The sequence below is a fragment of the Callospermophilus lateralis genome, chromosome 9, assembly GCF_048772815.1.
Source record: "Callospermophilus lateralis isolate mCalLat2 chromosome 9, mCalLat2.hap1, whole genome shotgun sequence".
Classification (NCBI taxonomy): Eukaryota; Metazoa; Chordata; class Mammalia; order Rodentia; family Sciuridae; genus Callospermophilus; species Callospermophilus lateralis.
In genome coordinates this window covers 32,791,432-32,810,959 of record NC_135313.1, presented here as the reverse complement: position 1 = coordinate 32,810,959, position 19,528 = coordinate 32,791,432, and the positions used below count along the sequence as shown (strand labels likewise).

Here is a 19,528-nt window from a genome sequence, read left to right as displayed (position 1 = left end):
TCCAACCTGGTGACAGGCCCCTCCACATGCACACAGCATAGCGATGCTTTCCCCATCACAGCATCTGTCTCACAGTACTGTTGACGTACTAGACTTTTCTCTTTATGAGATTGCAAGCCTTTTAAGGGCAGGGTGCTTTAGCATGCCCAGTACCTGGTGCAGTGCTGGTGGTGACACACCTATTGCTAATGTTTCCTAAGTATTTGCTGCTTGAAGGATTTCAGTTACTGGAGGAGTTAAATAGGGGTTTTTGTTTGGTTGTTTGTTTTGTGTTTTCACATTGACTTGGGAATCTAATCGCCATGCAAAACATAGTCTCTGCTGGAAAATGCATTTGAATCACTGCCCATACATAAGCTCAGAGTGCCTCTTTCAGGACTTAGAATATAAGAACTTTATTTGTTCCCTCCATTTGCTCAATGACCTTAACAAAAAGTCCCTACATCTCTTTGTCTAACATCCCCCATTTGTTTTTAAGGAGACGGACGTAAAAGTAATATGAAAATATCTGATATCCTCTGAAACTGAGCTAAAAGAGCAATTCATGACATCTTTGCATTGGAATCACCTACACAGCTGTTGCAACTTTTTGTTTTCTTTTTGGTCATTTGGTTTTAATGAACATTTTTTTCAATAAAAGTGATAGTAGGCTGGGGCTATAGTCAGTGACAGAGCACTTGCCTGGCACGTATGAGGCACTTGGTTCAATCCTTGGCACCACATAAAAATAAACAAATAAAATAAAGTCATGCTGTCCCTCTACAACTACAAAAAAAAATTTAAGTGATAGTATTCCATATATATTATATAGATGGTGAACTTTATGGGTATTTGTGAATGTGAAGGTTGGTTTCAATTATTTGCAAATCATTTTAAAAGTTAGGGATACAGCCAGGTGCTGTGGTGCACACCTGTAATCCCAGCAACTTGGGAGGCTGAGGCAGGAGGATTGTTAGTTCAAAGCCAACCTCAGTAATTTAGCAAGGCCTTAAAGCAACTTAAAGAGACCCTGTCCCAAAATATAAAATAAACATGACTAGAGATGTGGCTTGGTGGTTAAGCACCCCTGGATTCAATCCCTGGTACAAAAAAAGGGGGGGGGGCTGGGAATGTAGCTCAGTGATAATGCACCCCCCTGGGTTCAATTCCCAGTATTAAACACAGAAAAAAAAAAAAAAAGGTCAGGAACCCATATAACACTACAAGGCTGGAAGAAGACTATCACTAAGCTAGTAGATGAGCCTGACAACACGCCAGCACCATGTCTCCGTATTGTGGTCTATAGTCATTATAACATCTGCAATAGCTCTTGTGCCATTATTTTACATAGAAGAGCCTTTATTCATTTATACATAACATACATATATATAACCTACATATACACATACACATATACATTTGTAAAAGCCCTAAAAGACCAACTCTTGGGCCAGAGATGAAAGTAAGAAAAAGTGAAATGGTCTTAACAATTTGATGATTCTCTTTCCAAAAAAAAAAAAAATAGTTTTATAAATCTCTCTAACCTTGTACTTATAGATTCACTAATAGTCTAAAGAACCCTCTCTCTTTTTTCACTTCATCTTCAGTTTTACTGAAGATATGATATATCAGGGATATTCACAAATCTAAGGATTCTTAAAATTCTCAAGGTGTGTCCCTCCCAGGTAGCCAGGATCTGCTGTCATTCAGTATGTGAAATGCATGAGGGAAGAGGCCCAAGCAGTGAAGTATTTGGTAAAATACATTTTCAAGCTGGAATGAATTTTAAAATTTTGTGTGTGCTTGCATGGTGTGTATCAGTTTTATTTCTCAACCTATAATAAAACTTAAAACATGAATTTAATTTTTTTGTCAGAGTAATCAAAAAAATATAATTTTCATTAATCAGTCATCAATAAATATTTCTTTTAAATTTTTTTTAGTTGTAGTTGACACGATACCTTTACTTTATTTATATGTGGTGCTGAGAATCGAACTCAGGGCCTCGCGTATGCCAGGTGAGCGCTCTACCGCTGAGTCACAACCCAAGCCCAATAAATATTTTTTAGAATACCTTTTTCCTGAACTGGGATTGAACCCAGGGCCTCACACATGTTAGGTAAGCACTCTAGCACTGAGCTACATCCCCAGCCCTATAAATATTATTTTCTGTTTTATCACATTTCAAATATTTGTGTTATCTTCTCATCAAAAACAGTCATTAAAAGCATGAAGTTTTTCTTTTTTTCTCTCTCTCTTTTTTTTAATGAGTTTTTTCTTAAGGCCTTTTTCCCCTCTTAGTTTCTGTTGCTCTTGCTTTCTTCACACATTCCCCTGTGGCCTAAGGATTTTCCTCTCTTCTCTATTCAATTCCTCATTTGAAAATTAATGTAAACACCAGCTGGGGATGTGGCTCAGTAGCTGAGTGCCCCTGGGTCCAATCCCTGGTACTTGGGGGAAAAAAATTAAATTAAAAAAAAAAAAAAAAAGTAAAGAAGAAGAGATAGGGACTACCACAGAAACTGAATTGGCTGGTCACTTTGTATGCAGATGTAGTTTCAGCTCTTTCTTGAATTCCCTTCCTCCACATGGTCGGTCTTCTATCACAAATATCCTAATCAATCCTGTGATGTATCCTGATTGGAGGGCTTCTTACGTAGTTGATATATTATTACAACACAATTCAAATTTAAATTCCATCATCTAACTTGGCTTCCATTTGGGGCTTGGTAAACTGCCATGCACCTTTGGACTTCCCCATTAAAAATAATTCATAAACTTTTGAGAGAAGCTGGTATTCCCAAAACAAAAAGCCAGAACTTTGAGACTTAGCTAGCCTTTGTCTAAGAAAATATAAGTAAATAAAAGGACTGCTATTCCAAATTGGAGGAAAAATACAGCCCTCCTATTTGCTAGGCACTTCCACATTTAAATTCAGACTGACTCATATTTTCTAGATCCATCTACTCCCAGGGGTATGTCTTTAGCCTGGAGACTTTCTCAGGTCTCCAGGAACTATTTGATATGCCTATCTCACCCTCCTCCTCATCTAGGAAGATTTAAAGGGAGACTGTGCAGCATAAACAGGGTCTTAAATCTTGTCCCAAGAATTTGATAATTACAATACCAAAAGGCCATCTTGGGGCTTGGTCTCCTTCATGAAACAGGCAGACTTAAAATTTATTATAATGCTACAAACGCTCTATAGGTCATAGGCATCTTGAGTCACCCCATATAAAATAAAGTATTTTTAGATATTCTTAAGGCCAGCAGGGCCAGAATAATTCTTCCTTTTATAGTTAAGTTTATACTGGGAAGAATTTTATTTTAATAATTTGGAATTTGCATTTGCATTTTCCATTTATGACCAAAACCATGAAGGTACCAGGGCTGGCACTTAAGCCTTCACCTACTGGTTTCTGTTGGGGCCAGCACGTCCACTATGAAGCTGTGAGAAGGCGGGGCAGTTTCTGAGATCTTTTTGGCTGTGGCTATGTCCCAGGCAACGAGATACTACAAGTTATGGGTTCCATGAGAGCATTCTAGTAATCAGAAAGCACTCATCCCTGAGAGATTGTATGGGTGGGAAAAGGCCCTAAACAGATTTAAAGAGGTTCCTGCCAACGCCTCCGACCACTACTGCCCTGGTAACCACAGAAAATATGGAGCCTGTAGGAAGGTCCATGTTCTTTGCCAAGCCCTGACAAGTATCTAGGAAGGAGCCAGGTGGCCCTCCTAGCCCTTATGATAAGGTGACTCTTTGTAGTTAGGTTTCTATTTTGACATCAGATGAGACCCATGGGGGCTTCCCATACCAAAGGAAATAAGTACCTTGAAACAATTGTCATAAGTATGATTATGTTCCATTTCTCTTTAAAACAACAACTTGGGAATGGAACACTGTCCTCAGGGACTTAGAAGGAAATTTTAAGAGGCCATATTCTGTCTAGAATCTGATGCTCTTTCCTGCTTTTTAGGTTTTGAGTGTTAGCTGAAGGATCCCATGATCTGAAAAGGCAGAAGGGGTTTGGGATGAGACCCCCTCTAATAAGGGTCATCTCTGAGACGGCCTGGTTATCTGGCTAGGAACGCTATCTCCTCACTAAAAGCCTGTGGTTAGATTAATGCAAGCGTTTGAAAATCTGCTGGGGCCTGATGGTGGGCAGCCAGGGAAGGAATGTGTTTTCTGTTTATCTCTTTAGTGGCAGAAATGTTCATCACACAAAGACTGTGAGCTCCCAGGTTCACGCATGCCTGGAAGTGGTGCAGTGTGCAGCCCGGGATGTACACACCAGGTCCTGAGCAAGGAGGAAGAACCAGGCCTTGTGTTCACAGCCAGGTCCCAGGGTTGGTCAACGGGTTAGTCGGTTTCTCTGACTTGATCGCAGGGATAGATCTTTCCATATTGTTCCAAGAGGCAGTTTTACCACCCCCATTGCTTTATCTCCCAGGAATGCAGTTGGAGTAGTGTCTCCTCCTTGACAGCTGGGACCTCAGTAAATTACCAGGGTCTTGACCCAAGAGATGAGAAGTCCTAAGTGATTTTTTCAGTCTCCTATCTAAAATGTGTTTACATTTCTTGAACTCTGGCTGACTGATTCATTCTCCTGGTGTTGCAAGAACTTCCCTTATGCATTAGAATTTATAAGTTTCGTTTCTGAGAGACCCAAGGTTCTTTCCAAGCCACAGTGAAGTGAACCTCATCGCAACACAATTCGGCTGGGCCGGATTTGTCCAGAGGATGGATCGCCGCCAGGCAGCTGTGATGTGGCAAGCTCCAAGGAGGCGAACAGGAGGCAGGGATGTGGAGGGAGAAGCACAAGACGTTAAGTCAGGACATCTGGGTTCTGGTTCCTGGTCTTGTGCTATTCTGAGATACGGCCTTGAGCCAATCTCATAAAACAACTCTCTAGGCCTCAGTTTCCCCCCCAACCTGACTTAAAATAAGAAATGTTTAAAGTCTCTGCAGAAGCCATGTTCAAATAAGACGGAAGGGAATGGCTGAGGGGAAAAAAAAACGGAAGATCAACCCACAGGGGACCTTTTTTCAGGTCAAAAAGACAAAAATACAGAGTCATGGATGGTCACAGGCTCGTAAAAGAGCTACTTATGAACCAAGAATGGAGAGAACTTTTTGTTGGACACTGATCCCTTAGAGGAGACTAGAATCCTTATGAGTAGAGCCATGTGCTTAGCTAAATCTTTTCCTCAAATAAACATTCCTTTATAAACATTACAGTTACTTTCTTAGGGAGAGAAAAAGAAAAAATAAATTCTACCCTGAAGCATCATGGAGTCTTAGAGTCCGGCAGACTTGGACTGAAGCCCTCACTAGTTGTTGGCATTCCATATCATCATAGAGGAGAATCCTGGGGATTACACACAACGCCATGTGGTTCCTGCCTCTAGATGGTCTTCATCACATCCATTAGTCTCCTCCCACCAGCCCCACCCCAGCCTTGACCTTCCTTTCTTCCTTGTTCCCACCTCTCCTGTGGCTGGTCCACATTTTGAAGGGAAACTGAAGTCTCTCATCTCTCTATCTGGGAGCTTGCAGAAGCATTTTCCTACTTTAGCAAAGGGTAATCATACAAAATTTATATTCCACAGCATCAGCAGGTTTTTTCCATCAATATTTCCTTTTTAATTTCAGTGTTATTTGAATTTTAATAGCACGAAGAATTTACTTTTGTTCTTCTAAAGAGCAACCAAAACAAGAAAAAAATCCAAATTTGAATTCAAGGTCTTAACACCATGTATAGTGTGGTATTTAGTCTGTGCCAGTAAAAGTTACAGGTGTTATTTGGTGGATAAATCTGAATTCCATAGGTGTATATGTATTTATAATTTTACATACCTATGAAGTAGGGGTGCATGTGTGTGGTTCATATAAAAATTCATGAGACCTAGATATGACAACCTTGATTCTTTTTCTCTCCGATTTTCAACATAGCAAACACTGAATCTGGAACCAATCTTCGCATGAATCTTTATGAAATTTCACCTTTGACCCAAACAACAGAGAAGCAGGTACAGTACTGACTCTGAATGAGCATGATACTCGGGATTAAGACTCTTAGGTTCTTATTCCAGCTTGCTGAGGGACCCTAGGTGAGATTCTTTACCTCTCTGAGCCTCTTTTGCCTACTCACTAAAATGAAGCACATAAACCATCCCATCACAGAGGTTACTATACTCAGACTTGGAATGTCTTAACTGAGCTTGGACTATTGTCTGGATCTTCATGTATATAAATAGACTGAGAAGGCTTTTCCCTGACTTGTTCAAAGTCAGAGAAGGAACAAGGAAACACCAAAAAGCCATCCTCTATTGAGGCAAAGGCACACATTTTCATCCCTAATGGGGAGGAAATTAGCAGTCATGGAAAAAAATTGTGATGATCATGAAGAAAGAAGAAAACATTTCCTCTATTAATAGATACTAGGAATATCTATTAGTGTTTCAAGGTCATATGTGCAGAAATATTTACAAGTCTGCTTCTTCTTTGGAAGCTCTGAGGCTGGGACCACCTTCAGATTCCCACTAGAGAGTCAACTCAGGGCAATTCCTAGAGCCGAATCCAAGTCTCAAAGAACCTGAGGCAGAAGCAGCGCAAAGCCCAGGGCACTCCAGTCTCTCCCAGCTGTGTGACAGTCTCTGGGGCCATGATTTCTTATTTCTCCCATATCTCCAACTTCCTGCCACAGTCTGGCTCCCCTCCTCCCCCTCACCTGTTAAAAATAACATTAGAAATGGGTGTTTCCCGGTACCCATGCAGGCTTCTGAGGTGGGCCTGAGCTCACTGTTGGAACCCAGGCTTGGGTCAGGCCTCTGCTGAGGTAAACACAGCTGGGCCGCCCCTCCCTGCTACAGAACCAACCTTGAAGGTTTTTTTCTTTTTTTCTTTTTTTTTTTTTTTTTTAAGTGCCTATTTTGAAGACACACCTTATAAGGAATCTAGAGGCTTTTAAAAAATAAATAAATAAATAAGAGAACCCGTGACTAGGGAAAATATAATATGGTATATTTTGGTAATTCCACAACTCCAAAGGCCATGCAGATGCCTCCTCCACACTTCAAATTCATGCAGCCCCGTGACTGCATCTTAACATCACTGGGAATGAAAGAGAACCTCAGTCATGTAATATTAAGTTCTAGGCTCAGTCATGAACTTTGCTGTCAGAAAGAAGAGCATCGGGCCCTGGGTCTTAAATTTGAATCCTGGTTCCTCCTGCATAGCTGTGACAGGCTTTACTATGAGAACTTACTAAGAGAACTTCATGGACCTCCTTTGTGAAAAGAGGGGGTAGTTCCCTCCAGAACCAGTTGGTTCCTTATAAAGTCTCAGTGGTCTTTATTCCTTTAGAAAAAAGCCTGAATAAGAAACCCTTTGAGGAAAAGTCTAGGGGGCCCCACCAGTCCCCAAACCCAAAGAAAATGGGGAGAAGGTTAGGGGTACTTTTGGCCTCTCACAGCCCCTAATTCTCAAAGCTAAAGGCCCTTTATTGGATTAATCACTGACTTCCATGTTAACCACTTCCTCAACCCACTCCACATAAATGACTAATTTCATGTTTACTATAAAGCATCTGGAAAGGATTTAGAAACAAATTTCTGCACAGCAGATTTCAGTTACCTACCTTGATGGGCCACTGGCAAACAGGGTGGATTCCTTCCACTGTGGCCTTTCCCACTCTGAAGCAGGCGACGATATCACACAAAATTGATTGTAATCAGCATCAGCCGTTCCTGCCCTTGTTTTTTTGTTTTGTTTTGTTTTTTGAGTTTTTTCCATTAATTTCCCCACTAACTCAACCCCCCTCCCTTGGGATCTGGCCCCAAAGGGAGCCACATAAAATTTTTTTTTTTTTAAATCACAGTGCCTGCTGAGGTGTGGGGGTGGGGTGGGCTATCCCAAAGGTGGGATATTTTGGTACCACGACGATCTGTGGGTGGGAGAGTCAGGGAGACTGTGCTTAGCAGCCTCGGTTGAGTGGAGTTTCCAGGTTTGGGAAGTTGCCTCTGGTGCCCCCTACTGGTGGGATTGAGCACCCCACGCCCTGGCCGGAGCAGAACCGGTTAGGATCCTGCCTCCAGTAGCCTGCAGAACACTCCCAAAGGATAGCAAAAGGTGAGAAGAGCCCCTGAGGCACCCTTTCCACGTCTGACCAGAAGATCAGGAGGATCAGGGCCTCGGAGGTAAATCCTTCAGTAGAAATGAAAGCAGCAACTGCCATGAGCAACTTCTAGGAGTTGGAAGAGGGGGTTAAGTTGTGGGAAAGAGGGGGAAGAAAACTACAAGGGGAAATGTGGAGATGAAAAGAGCAATGAAAAAAGAAAAAGGAGACAAGCAGACATGTTTCAACTCCAAGCTCCCATTTCCTCTTTCAAATGAACTGCCTCCCCACTGTGAACAGAATCAAGTATTTATGAAGGCATTTTTTGCATATTAATAGCTGCAGATGGATGGAGCCTTGCCAGTTCTGAAGTCCTAAAGGTACGGTGCCCTTTTTTTAATGCAGGTCCTCCGAATTTGGTGTTCTTCAGATTTATTTCCCTTTCTGCCTGTGGCTCCTCCTCAGGCCCTGCATTTCATTAAGGGAAATTAGTTCCTAGGATACCTTCAGAGACCAAGCGCTGCTCTTCCCTCTGTGGGTAGCTGACATCAATCGCCAGAGAGCTTTTCCTCCTCCTCAGGGCCTCTCTGTGGAGGCTGCAGGTTGGGTGAGGTGACCAGCACCTAAAAAGAGTATTAAAATTCCTGAAAGAATCATTAACATATCTCTGCAGTGGTAGAAAGTAAAACTAGAAAAAGTAAAATAGTTTCATTGACTTTAACATTACTGTCCATACTCAATAAAGATTCAAATCAACATTGCGAACCAGTCCAAAGAATGAGCAAAAGACATAAGCAATTAACATTAAAAAATGATGGTGGGGTGTGGCTCAGTGGTAGAGTGCTTGCCTAGCATGCACAAGGCCCTGGGTTCAAACCCCAGCATCACCATTTAAAAAAAAAAAAGGATGGTAATAGAAAACAAATATGGAAAAAATATTCATCCTAATAGCAATAATTTTTCTGAGTAGCAAATTAAATGCATATTGAGGCAAATTCCATATTGAGATTTCTGCCACCTCCCACTTTTTTAAACGATTGCACCCAGAGCTGCCAAGGTGTTGGTAAAACTGGTACACCTACAAACTTATGCTGTATTATAATTTGGTTGGATTCATTTGTAAAGCAATGGCAATATGACTTATGAACTATGAAAAGGTATTCATACCCATTGACTCAGTATATCTGACTTCTAGAAATTTATATGAAGGAAATAATTCAGCAGGGGGGAAAAAATTGAGTAAACATGTCCATTGCAGCATTTCCTTAATAGAGAAAAAATTGGAAACAGCCTAGAAGTCTATCAGAGAATTGATTATTATGATGGCATAGGGGTTTAATTCATGCACTTTTTAAAAAGATGATTATTCATGCTAGAAACTGTGACTTAATACTAATGATTCAACACAGGGTTTCTTAACCTCAACATAATTGACATTTTGGACCAGATGGGGAGATGTCCTGTGCCTTGTAGGCTATTGAGCGACATCCCTGGCCTCTACTCATTAGATGTCAGTAGCACACCTGCCCAGTTGTGACAACCAAATGTTTCCAGATCTTGCTAAATGTCCCCAGGGGAGCAAAATCGCCTATCTCAGTTGAGAACCACTGATTTAACATTTTGAAAGTACAATAATAATTGAAACTACTGTTTGTTTTGTTTTAAACTATCTATAAGGAAAAGACTTGCAAATGATACAATAAAAAAGTACAGTCAGGCTAACTTGAAATTGGGGTGTGCTGAGGTTTTTTTGCTTTTATTTTGTTTTCCTGGGATTTTTTTTCAATTTTTTTAATTCTCCCTATAAAAGGGAAAGATGGATCATGAGAAGAGCTGATTTTATCCAAGGATAGCTTAAAATATCTAGGAGTCACAATATACAACAAGAATACAGCAAGCTAAGCAGGGCTCAACACCATAGCACCATCATTTTCTTCAACTACTATTGGTTTAAGTATTTAACCTTAGCTAGGTTTTTATTAGGCTATTGAATAGAGCCACCAGAATTCACCTTTCAAAGACCTCAACCCTTTTTCAACATTTTATCCCTCTGACTGTAAGGCTCAGGGAGACAATGAATTTGTGCCTCCCTCCTGCCCCCCCACTCCCCCCCAGCTCTGAGAAAACTTTGGGTCTCAAGTATGAAACTCTTGTCCATCCAGTCAGCTTGGGACAAAGGCAGGGGTGCTGAGCCCAGTGGTTTAAAGAACTGACAGAGCAAAGAGGTTGTCAGCAAAGAGTAAAGAGCAAACTCAACCTCTAATTAGATTTCCCAAGAATCCTTGCATCACTTTGTCTAAAATAAGAAAAAGAGTATCTCCCCTGGCCTCACCTAATGGATTTTCTCTCTTTGTTCCAACTATCTCCAATATTGGGAGAGCAAACAGCCTTTCTCACATGCTTTATCTTGGGTTTGGCTTTTGTTGCTTTGTGGAGATTAGACATAATTTAGTAGTGTCCTAAAGATTCTGTTCAATTTGATCCTATGTGTCCTAAATTTGCTCTTTTGGGATTTCAGAGAGTAACCTGTAATTCTAGCATGCTAGGATTGGGGATGTTTAAACCTGTGTACCCATCTGTTTCCTCAGGGAGTTCACAGATGTTTTTCATGTTTCTTGTCAGCTACCGTCTTTCAAGACAATAAACCCACACATACACCTGTGGACCCACTATGTTTTTGTACAAAGGTTTTAAAGTAGCCTTTTGTCTCAGTGTCCTTCAAAGCAATACCATACCCTTTATTCTGGTTATCATTTTGGAAAACTGTTACCTAAAAGAACAAACGACATGGGTTGGGGCTGTAGCTCAGTGGCAGAACATTTACCTAGCATGTGTGAGGCACTGGGTTCAATCCTTAGCACCACATAAAAATAAACAAACAAAGGCATTCTGTCCATTTACAACTACAACATTTTTGAAAAAAAAAGAACAAGCTACAGGACTTGAAAGACTTTTTTTTTTTTTTTTTAATTTTGCCTAATTTACCTTTGTATCCCTGTGTTTAGCACAGTTACTGGCACATGGAAACTACTTTTTAAAAAAAATCAACAAATAGGGCTGGGGTTATAGCTCAGCAGTAGAGCACTCGCCTAGCTTGTGCAAGGCCCTGGGTTGGATCCTTAGCACTATAGAAAAATAAATAAATAAAATAAAGGTATTGTGTCCATCTACAACTAAAAAATAATATTAAAAAAATCAACAAATAAAATTCTTCAGTGACATGAAAGATTTCATATCATAGGAAGCCTATCATCTATAGAAATACATAATTCATAGAAAAAAAGCCCATAATTCTATAATCCCAGCTACTCTGGAAGCTGAGGCAAGAGGATTGCAAGTTCTCAAGGTCAACCTGAGCAATTTAGTGAGATTCTATCTCAACATAAAAAAAATATAAAGGGCTGGGGATGTAGAGCACCCCTGGGTTCAATCCCCAGTACTAAGAAGAAGGAAGGGGAAGAAGGAAGAAGGAAGGAAGGGTGAGCCTAGAATCCTGGAAGGAGGCATCAGAGCTTTTACTTGTTTTATCTTCTCTGATAATGACAATGAAATTCAGCTGACATTTCTCCCACAATTCACACAACCTCCAGTGCCTCCTGCTGTTGGTTGCCATTTGGTACTTGGTATTTTGGTATTTTGCTTTGGATCATGTGCAGACTTGGAGATGTCAGCAGACATCCTTCTTGGAGATCTCTGTGAAGCTGATGAGTAGGATCACTGACGACTAGAATTAACTTTCTGTACTTCCCATGGGGAGAAATGCAAGGAACTCTACACTTGCTTTATTTCTAAAGTCAGCTCTGTTTCCCTTAGGTCCGTACTTGTACTCACGCCTCACTCTCATGCTCATGCTCTCTCTCCCCACCTCCCTCCATGAGTTTATAAATATCTTTGGTTGTAGAACTTGATTCAAAAGCCCCCACCCCTTTTTTTTTCTTTTTTGGTATCAGGGATTGAACTCATGGGCACTGACCCCTTAGCCATATCCCCAGCCCTCTTTTGTATTTTATTTAGAGACAGGGTCTTAGTTGTTTAGTGCCTCACTGAGTTGCTTAGCACCTCACCAAGTTGCTGAGGCTGGCTTTGCATTCTGAGATCCTCCTGTCTCAGTACCTTAAGAGAGGTTTTGGTTTGGTTTGGTTTGGTTTGGTTCCAGGGATTGAACCCAGGGGCACTTAACCACTGAGCCACATCCCCCCGGCCATTTTTATTGCTTAGGGGCTCGCTAAATTGCTAAGACTGGCTCAAACTTGCAATCCTCCTGCTCAGTCTCCTGAGCTGCTGGGATTACAGGTATGCACCACCATGCAGAGCTAAGAGGGTCTTTCTGAATGGTAATAACAGCCAGTGTTTTTTAGGTTTGTGTGCAGGGTGTAAGATTATCTCCCTTAATCCTTACGACAGCCCTATGGTAGGCACAGTAACTATTCCCATTTTACTCATGAGGAAATAGATGTCAGGACCAAAAGGGTGTCATTCACAATGACCTGCACTTACAAAGAGGCCTAGAGGTAAGAGGCCCATAAAGCTACACCCAGATTCCACTTTTCTTCACTGGCTGTGAAGAAGTTATATACCCTCTCTGAGGCTTGCTTTCCTCATGCGTACAGGAGAATCATATTTCCCTCATGGGGTCATGTCAAGGACAAGATGAAACAACATATGGGACAGGATTAGCACAACGCTAGGCACTCAGCAGCCCCCAGTAAATTATAATAACGATTATTATTTTAGTCTCCTGTCTTGAAAGCCATGAGACAGAGGACTTGGAGCTTGTATACAATCTAAGTGTTCAGACGTATAAAAGGAGAAGTTGAAAAGCAAGAATAATTGAAAGGAAGACTGAGCCAACCGTCTCTCCCACCCCCGGCTCCTAACACCCCGTCCTTCTGAGCATCTTCTATACTGTCTAGAGGGTTGACCTTGTTTCACTGCTCAAAATGCTGCCTATTAGAGATTCCTTGGGTTTTTTCCATCTTGTGAAATTTTTTTAAAAAAACTTGTTTTCCACCTCTACCTGAGGTAGCAGGGCTGCAGGCCTGGGGGAGGAGGGAAGGAGGGGAGGCAGGGAATCCAGGGGCCTCTTATCCAGCAGGGCCTCTACCCCACAGCACATAGCTGCTGAGGAAAACTGGGAGGTCAGATGACAGGAGGACCCAGTGGAGAGCAAAGGACATTTTTCTTTTTTTTTTCTTCCAGCCCTCTGCTGTCCCAGCATTCCCAGGGCTTGCCTAGTCCAGCTAAATTATGAATTAGATAAAGTTTTATGAGATCTGGGATTCAAAGCACCATGGGTAACTTTTTTTTATTATTCCCTAGTGAAAAGTGACTGGTTTAAAATAACTTTTTTGGAATCAATGTACAAGTGGAGTTTCCCTGTCTGTTAGTTGTCAGATTGGAAAAGTCATAGCAGACTCAACAGAACAGGGAAGTCACACAGTGTGAGATTTGAATTTTGAGTCAGAAGGAGCTGGGGAGTTGTTCCCACTTCCCGCCCTCCACCCCACCTCCCATCTCTGCTCTAAGATGGGATGTGTCACCCAGTGTGGTGAAGCCCCAGCCCGAGCACAGTTGGACACCACCTCTCAGAAAATGCTGGCTTCTGCCTCCCTAGGGGCAGAGCAGATCATTCTTTTGGCTCAAAATTTTTCTCCTGCAGCTCCTGCTAAGCCAGATAAACAATGATTCTGTTGTGTCAACAAAGCACTTAATTAAATTGAGGACAATATAAATTAGAAGTCACAGATAAAGATTTACTTCCAAATAAACTAGAATGAAAGTGTCCAGTGTTTCACTATTCTAAATCTTCTTCAAGAGAACAATGAGATGAACCCTGTTTTCTGGGTAGGGAAACTGAGGCACAGAAAATCCAGTGACTTAGCAAGTGAGTCCTTCATAAGGGCTAGGATAGGAGATTGCTATAATTCTCTTCTACATTAATGCTTGCTAGCTTTTGGCTAAATTTTACTAAATACTCCAGAGAATATAAAAAAAAAATCTCCTTTTATTGAGTTGAATGGATTGAGACAAAATTCCTGACAGGAGAGGAACCAAAAGCTTTTTTCTAGCTAAAAACCAAACTTTGTCTCCACCCTGTCTGCTGGTGGAACTATCCTGAAACTTATCTACTTGGCCTATCTTGTCAGCACCAAATTGCCTTTAGAACTTACAAAGTGGACCACGACCTCAGGTGGCCAAGATGAGCAGGATGGACCCAGGGAACTGGCACAGGACGGCTGAGCACATTTGTGGTGAATGAAAGCAGGCCTACTGTGAGATCTTTCTGCTCCCTGGAAAGATGCAGTGCAGGCAGGCTGGGTTGTTGAGTTGAGATCCTGGGTGTCCCATGGGGCCTTCTGTACACCAGAGAGTCCCTCCTCCTCCAAGCCAGGGAAACTAGACAGAGGCAAGGTCTCAGGTAGAGGCCTCAGGGGTGGCTGGGGTGGTCAGCCTTGCTGTAGGATAGGTCCCCTGTAAGTTCACCTGAGGTTGATAGTGTACAAAGGCCCTCTCAGATCCTCTCTTCAGGCAGCCCAGTCCCAGGGAACCAACAGATTCCATACAGTGCACAGCCCTATCCATGTCCTCATTTCTACTTAAGGTCCCCAGGCTGCCATGGGAAGAAGTAACAGAGCCCAAGATGGAAACTAGCCAGGCCCTTCAGCCAGTAGCTCCTGGCAAGAGTTGCCCCCTCCAGGCTTTGGTCTGGGGTGGTTTGTGGGGGGAGGGTTTCCGAAATCGCAGTCCTCCTTCTCCCCCACCCCCAGTGACTAAATCTCTCAGATCTCTCTTTCCCCACCAGGACTCAGGGAAGTGAAGGAACAAACTCCCAGCCGAGGTGGGGGGGCCTGGTGGTCGGAGGAGAGACAGACTCTTTTCCTTTGTTTGCTCACAGGAGGGGACAAATGCCCTGTGTGCACAGAGGTTTGATGTGACAACTTCATAGACCTCTTAAGGGTTTCAGCAAAGACCTCCCCACCTGCTCCCCGTGCTTTAAGATAATGGTGGGGTGTGTTCCCCGTGCATTTCAGATCTTGGCTACAAAGGCCCTCCTCCTCCTGTTTTCTTCCTTCAGCTCAGCTTGCCCACAGGTTCCCAGAGACTCTTGGCAGCTCCCTCTCAGGCAGAATGAAGTTGTGAGCTGCGTGGGAGGCAGTTAGACAGCCAGAGTGTTGCAGCCTCCTTAATGAGGGACAATAGCTCTTCTTGGAGCCATTGAGCGGCAGCTACAAAGGTGGGGAACCCCAATTAGAAAAGAGTGGGAGATGTCGTGGGAGGAAGGCCTGAGGGACGCCTACAGGACAGATCCTTATCTTTGGTTACACTGTGAGACCCATGGGTGGGGATGTGACAGTTTGGGTTCAGAATCTCCCCTTTCTCTCTTTCTCCTTGCCCCCACTCCCCTCTTCTAGGGTTTGAACCCAGGGCCTACCCACATCCTAGGCAAGCACTGAGCTACATCCTCAACCCTTTGTTTGGAAACAAGATCTTGCTAAATCTTGTTAAATCTTGCTAAATCACCAAGGCTGACCTAGAATTTGCAGTCCTCTCGCCTCAGCCTCCCAAGTAGCTGGGATTACAGGCGTTAAATTAGACATCCGAGGTCTGTTTGTAGAACCAACTCCCGATAATGACCCTTTAAAATACCAACTGAAAGGAGGAAAAAAAATTACTGGGAAGAAGGCTTTTTTCCCCTGGGTCTTCAACTCAGGTATTATAATCCATGGGTAAAGAAAAGAAATGACAAGAATTTACTTAATTTTAATTCCCTGTAAGTTGTGGTAAATATGTGTGCCTATGGATATTTGTATACAGCAATAGCTCCCTTTTTTGATAGCTCAATTGAATCACATTATGTTTACAGCAAGATAATAATCCTGGATTTTCCATGGCTCACTCTGTCAGAGTATAAGATTAGCTCTTGAATTCATTAGCAGTCATCTCCTTTTAAATGTCAGATAACTTTTTAAATGCCAAGTATTACTCAATGCCTTCTGTGCAATTCAAATCAGCTTTACCAAATTAACTAGTTAATCTTTATTGTTTCACTTACTAAAGAGAAAGGCTTCCAGGTGTTTTTAGGAGAACATAAAATATTATTTACAGTACAATATAGGTGAAGAGCTGGGTTTTGATTTTCTGGTAAACATTTCACCTTTCCATCAGTTTTTAAATCATTCCCACCAAAGTGTGCACATGAAGTAAATAAAAACAGCTTGAGGTTTCTCTGCTTTCTTCCAGTCCCCCATTTTCTTTCCCTTCCATTTAGCCTTGTGGTGTTTTGTTGGTTTTTTTTTTTTTTTTTTTTGGAGGGGGGGGTTATTGTGGAGGGGTTGTTACCAGGGATTGAACCCAGGGCACTTAACCACTGAGCCACATCCCCAGCCCTTTTTGTATTTTATTTAGAGACAAGGGTCTCACTGAGTTGTTTAGGGCCTCACTAAGTTGCTGAGGCTGGCTTTGAACTTGTGATCCATGGATTTTCCATGGCTCACTCTGTCAGAGTATAAGATTAGCTCTTGAATTCATTAGCTCTTGAATCACAATCCTTCCTCAGCCTCCCAAGCTGCTGAGATACCAGGCCACTGCACCCAACTAGCCTTGTGTTTTCTTCTCCCTACTATGCTTTTAGAGACCTAGACTTCTGATTACTCTTTGTTCTCTTTGCTCTCAACATACCCAAGAGCTGGAAGTGTTCAAAGGCTCTACCCCTGAGAAAACAGGATACCTAGAGCCTAGGAGGCTGGGGCAGAGCAGGCCTAGAAATCAGGAACTCTCAGCTTTCCTTTCAAAAGAACCCCCTGCCTAAGTTTAGCCTCCAAATATTCAGACCACAAAGCTACAGACTACTCTGACTGCTAAAGATAGATCCATCCAGAGCTGGCTACTTCTTGTCATCCAGCTCTTGGCTCCAATGCTACCTCCTCAGAGAGGTCTTCCCTAACCAACTCAAGGCAAGTGGCCAGCGCCTCCCCATCACCTTCCATCCTACTACCCTTGCATTGTCTTCATAGATGAGTCACTACCTCAAATCATCTCATTATGTGCTCATTTGTCTGACACATGGTAACACTCCAAAAGTATCAATTTAATGAATAAATGAAAAACAACTCAAGCACATGACTTGCTTTCCTGGTTTCAACTGTCTGACATTTTTCTCCTCCTATCTTTACCTTCCAGAATCCTCTTTATACATTCAATCTTTTCTTTCCTCCCATCTCCCAAACTCCCTCTCACTATCATTGATTTGCTAGAACACTTGCACATAATAGGCAAAAGCAGTACTACACATTCCAGGGGTTACAGAACCTTCACTGAAACATCCCATCAGGCTAGAATTGATGGCCCCTAAACATTAGGGAGACGAGCCATCAGTCAAGAGAATTGTTAGAAAAAAAGATTTACAGGTCAAGTGGCTGGGAGGGACCTTCTTGAAAGCACTTCTGAGTCTCCAATCTTCAATCTGAGTCCCACATAAGGAGTGAAAGTAATCCCAGCCATTGGAACTGGTCTTGGCTATATCTTTTGTCTAACACAAAATCTTCAGAGATAATGGAGACATTTCCCTCAAATCAGTACTTTCTGATTTCTATTGTTCCATCCAGTGATTCATGCAAGATTGTGGAGGCGTGAAAGCTTGAAATGCTTTGTATGATTTGTGCTTGAACCAAAAGCTTTCGTTTGATCTGGAAAAGGGGAGGAGCCGTCTCACCCTGAGAAACTAATCAGATATATGGCTGAGATGACAAGAAATTGGATATGTATTTGTCCAGGAAAATCTTTATCTCAAGCCACATTTCAAAACAAAGGAAAAGGGTGTGGGTGTTCATTGGAATGATGGCCACTTGTGGGGACCCACCAACTGTTCATGCCTCATGAATACTTGTGGGTAATATAAAAGTTATGGGAGGGAGAGTTTATGACTGCCCAGAGAGACTGACATCTGAGAGTTCATCTCCTAGAAAATATGGAAATGATCAAATCCACACCCAGGGTGATCTCATAGCACACTAATGTATATGACCCCAGCAAATCAGCCCCCAAAACTAACAAATAACTCTCCTCCTTGGGAATGGGCAGCCAGTGCCACGTGCAGAGGTCAGGCCTCCAGAGGTCAGCACACACTCCCTGTGGAGGAGTGCTGTTGCCCCCTGCTCCTCTGAACTGAGGCCGGCCCTCTCTGCAGATTGCCTCTGGCGTCCTTGGCTCCTGTGTCCAATACCCATCAGTTCGGCAGGTATATAGCAACTGTATGTTCATTTCCAAGCCCTGAGCCAGGCACGGCTGTGACAACAGGAACAAGATAGCTGTGGTCCCTGCGCTGGTGAAGCTTACCTCATTGCTTCCATTATCACTTCTGTCATCTCGTGGGGAGGAGCATTGCACAGTCTCAGCATCACTATGGGCAATGGGGACAGAGTGGCCCCGGGAGGGCACAGATGAGCCACACCTGAAGGCTGAGGGGTCATGAAAGGGAGGAAGAGTGTTCCCAGGAGAGGGAAGGGCAAGTGAATGTCTTGCTCCAGGAACTGAAAGGCCAGTGTGGGTGGTGGCCCTTTGTACTTGCTGTTTCCACAGTAAGGTCAACATTTCTCACAGAGAGCCACACACACCTTCTCCCACCTGCTTCAGAGCCTTGCCAAACCTCACTTTCTGGTGGGGCGTTCCTCAATTCTCCTGCTTAACCCACTATGTCCCACTGTCCTATATATAGGGCACCTATAAAAACTTAAATTGAGCAATTTTGTAGGTGTCCTATAAAATGTTATAGGTTTTTATAGGTGACCTATATATAGAAGATGGGACATGATGGGTTAACACTGAGGTCTCCACATCCATCCCCATCTACCCCTCAACACCTTTGTATTTCTTTTTTCTATATCACAAATAACCTTCAGACATAACTTATGTTCCTCTCCTTCTCTGTTCTCTCTTCCTTTTCTGTGCAATGGAGGTGCACTCTTCATGGGGGTACAGACTTCCGCTGCTGGATTCACTCTTTCTGCCATAGCAAAGGCATCCAATAAATATTCCTTGAATGAATGAACAAGGCCAGAGAGATAGTCCAGGGCCGGGCAGGAAACTTAAACCTTTTAAGCCTGTTGGCCTTCACCCTGAGGGCAATGGCCTTTAAAGGTTTTAAGCAGAAGGGTAATGTGGGCAGTTTGCCTTTTGAAAAGATTACTCAGTTGTAATGCAGGGCACAGGCTGGAAGGCAATTTCAGGTCAAGCTTTTTGGTACTTGAAATGTGACATCACTTGGGGTTGAGGTTGTGGCTCAAGCGGTAGAGTGCTCGCCTAGCATGTGCAAGGCCTTGGGTTCAATTCTCAGCACCACATATAAATAAATAAAATAAAGATATTGTGTCCAACTACAACTAAAAAATAAGTATTAAAGAAATGTGACATCGTTTGCACATTGTGGTGACTAC

The 19,528-nt window shown here is 42.6% G+C and overlaps 1 protein-coding gene and 1 non-coding gene across 2 annotated transcripts in view; both read left to right on the top strand.

Moving 5' to 3' along the window:
• Kiaa2012 (KIAA2012 ortholog) overlaps nucleotides 1–19,528 on the top strand; it is a 106,968-nt gene that overhangs the window by 52,321 nt on the left and 35,119 nt on the right. The window contains exon 14 of the mRNA XM_076866834.2: nucleotides 5,933–6,009. Within this exon, the coding sequence (XP_076722949.2) occupies nucleotides 5,933–6,009 (77 nt within the window). The remainder of the gene's footprint in view (nucleotides 1–5,932; nucleotides 6,010–19,528) is intronic.
• Trnaa-agc (transfer RNA alanine (anticodon AGC)) lies at nucleotides 8,913–8,986 on the top strand. The gene has a single exon. It is a non-coding gene; the product is annotated as a tRNA-Ala (tRNA).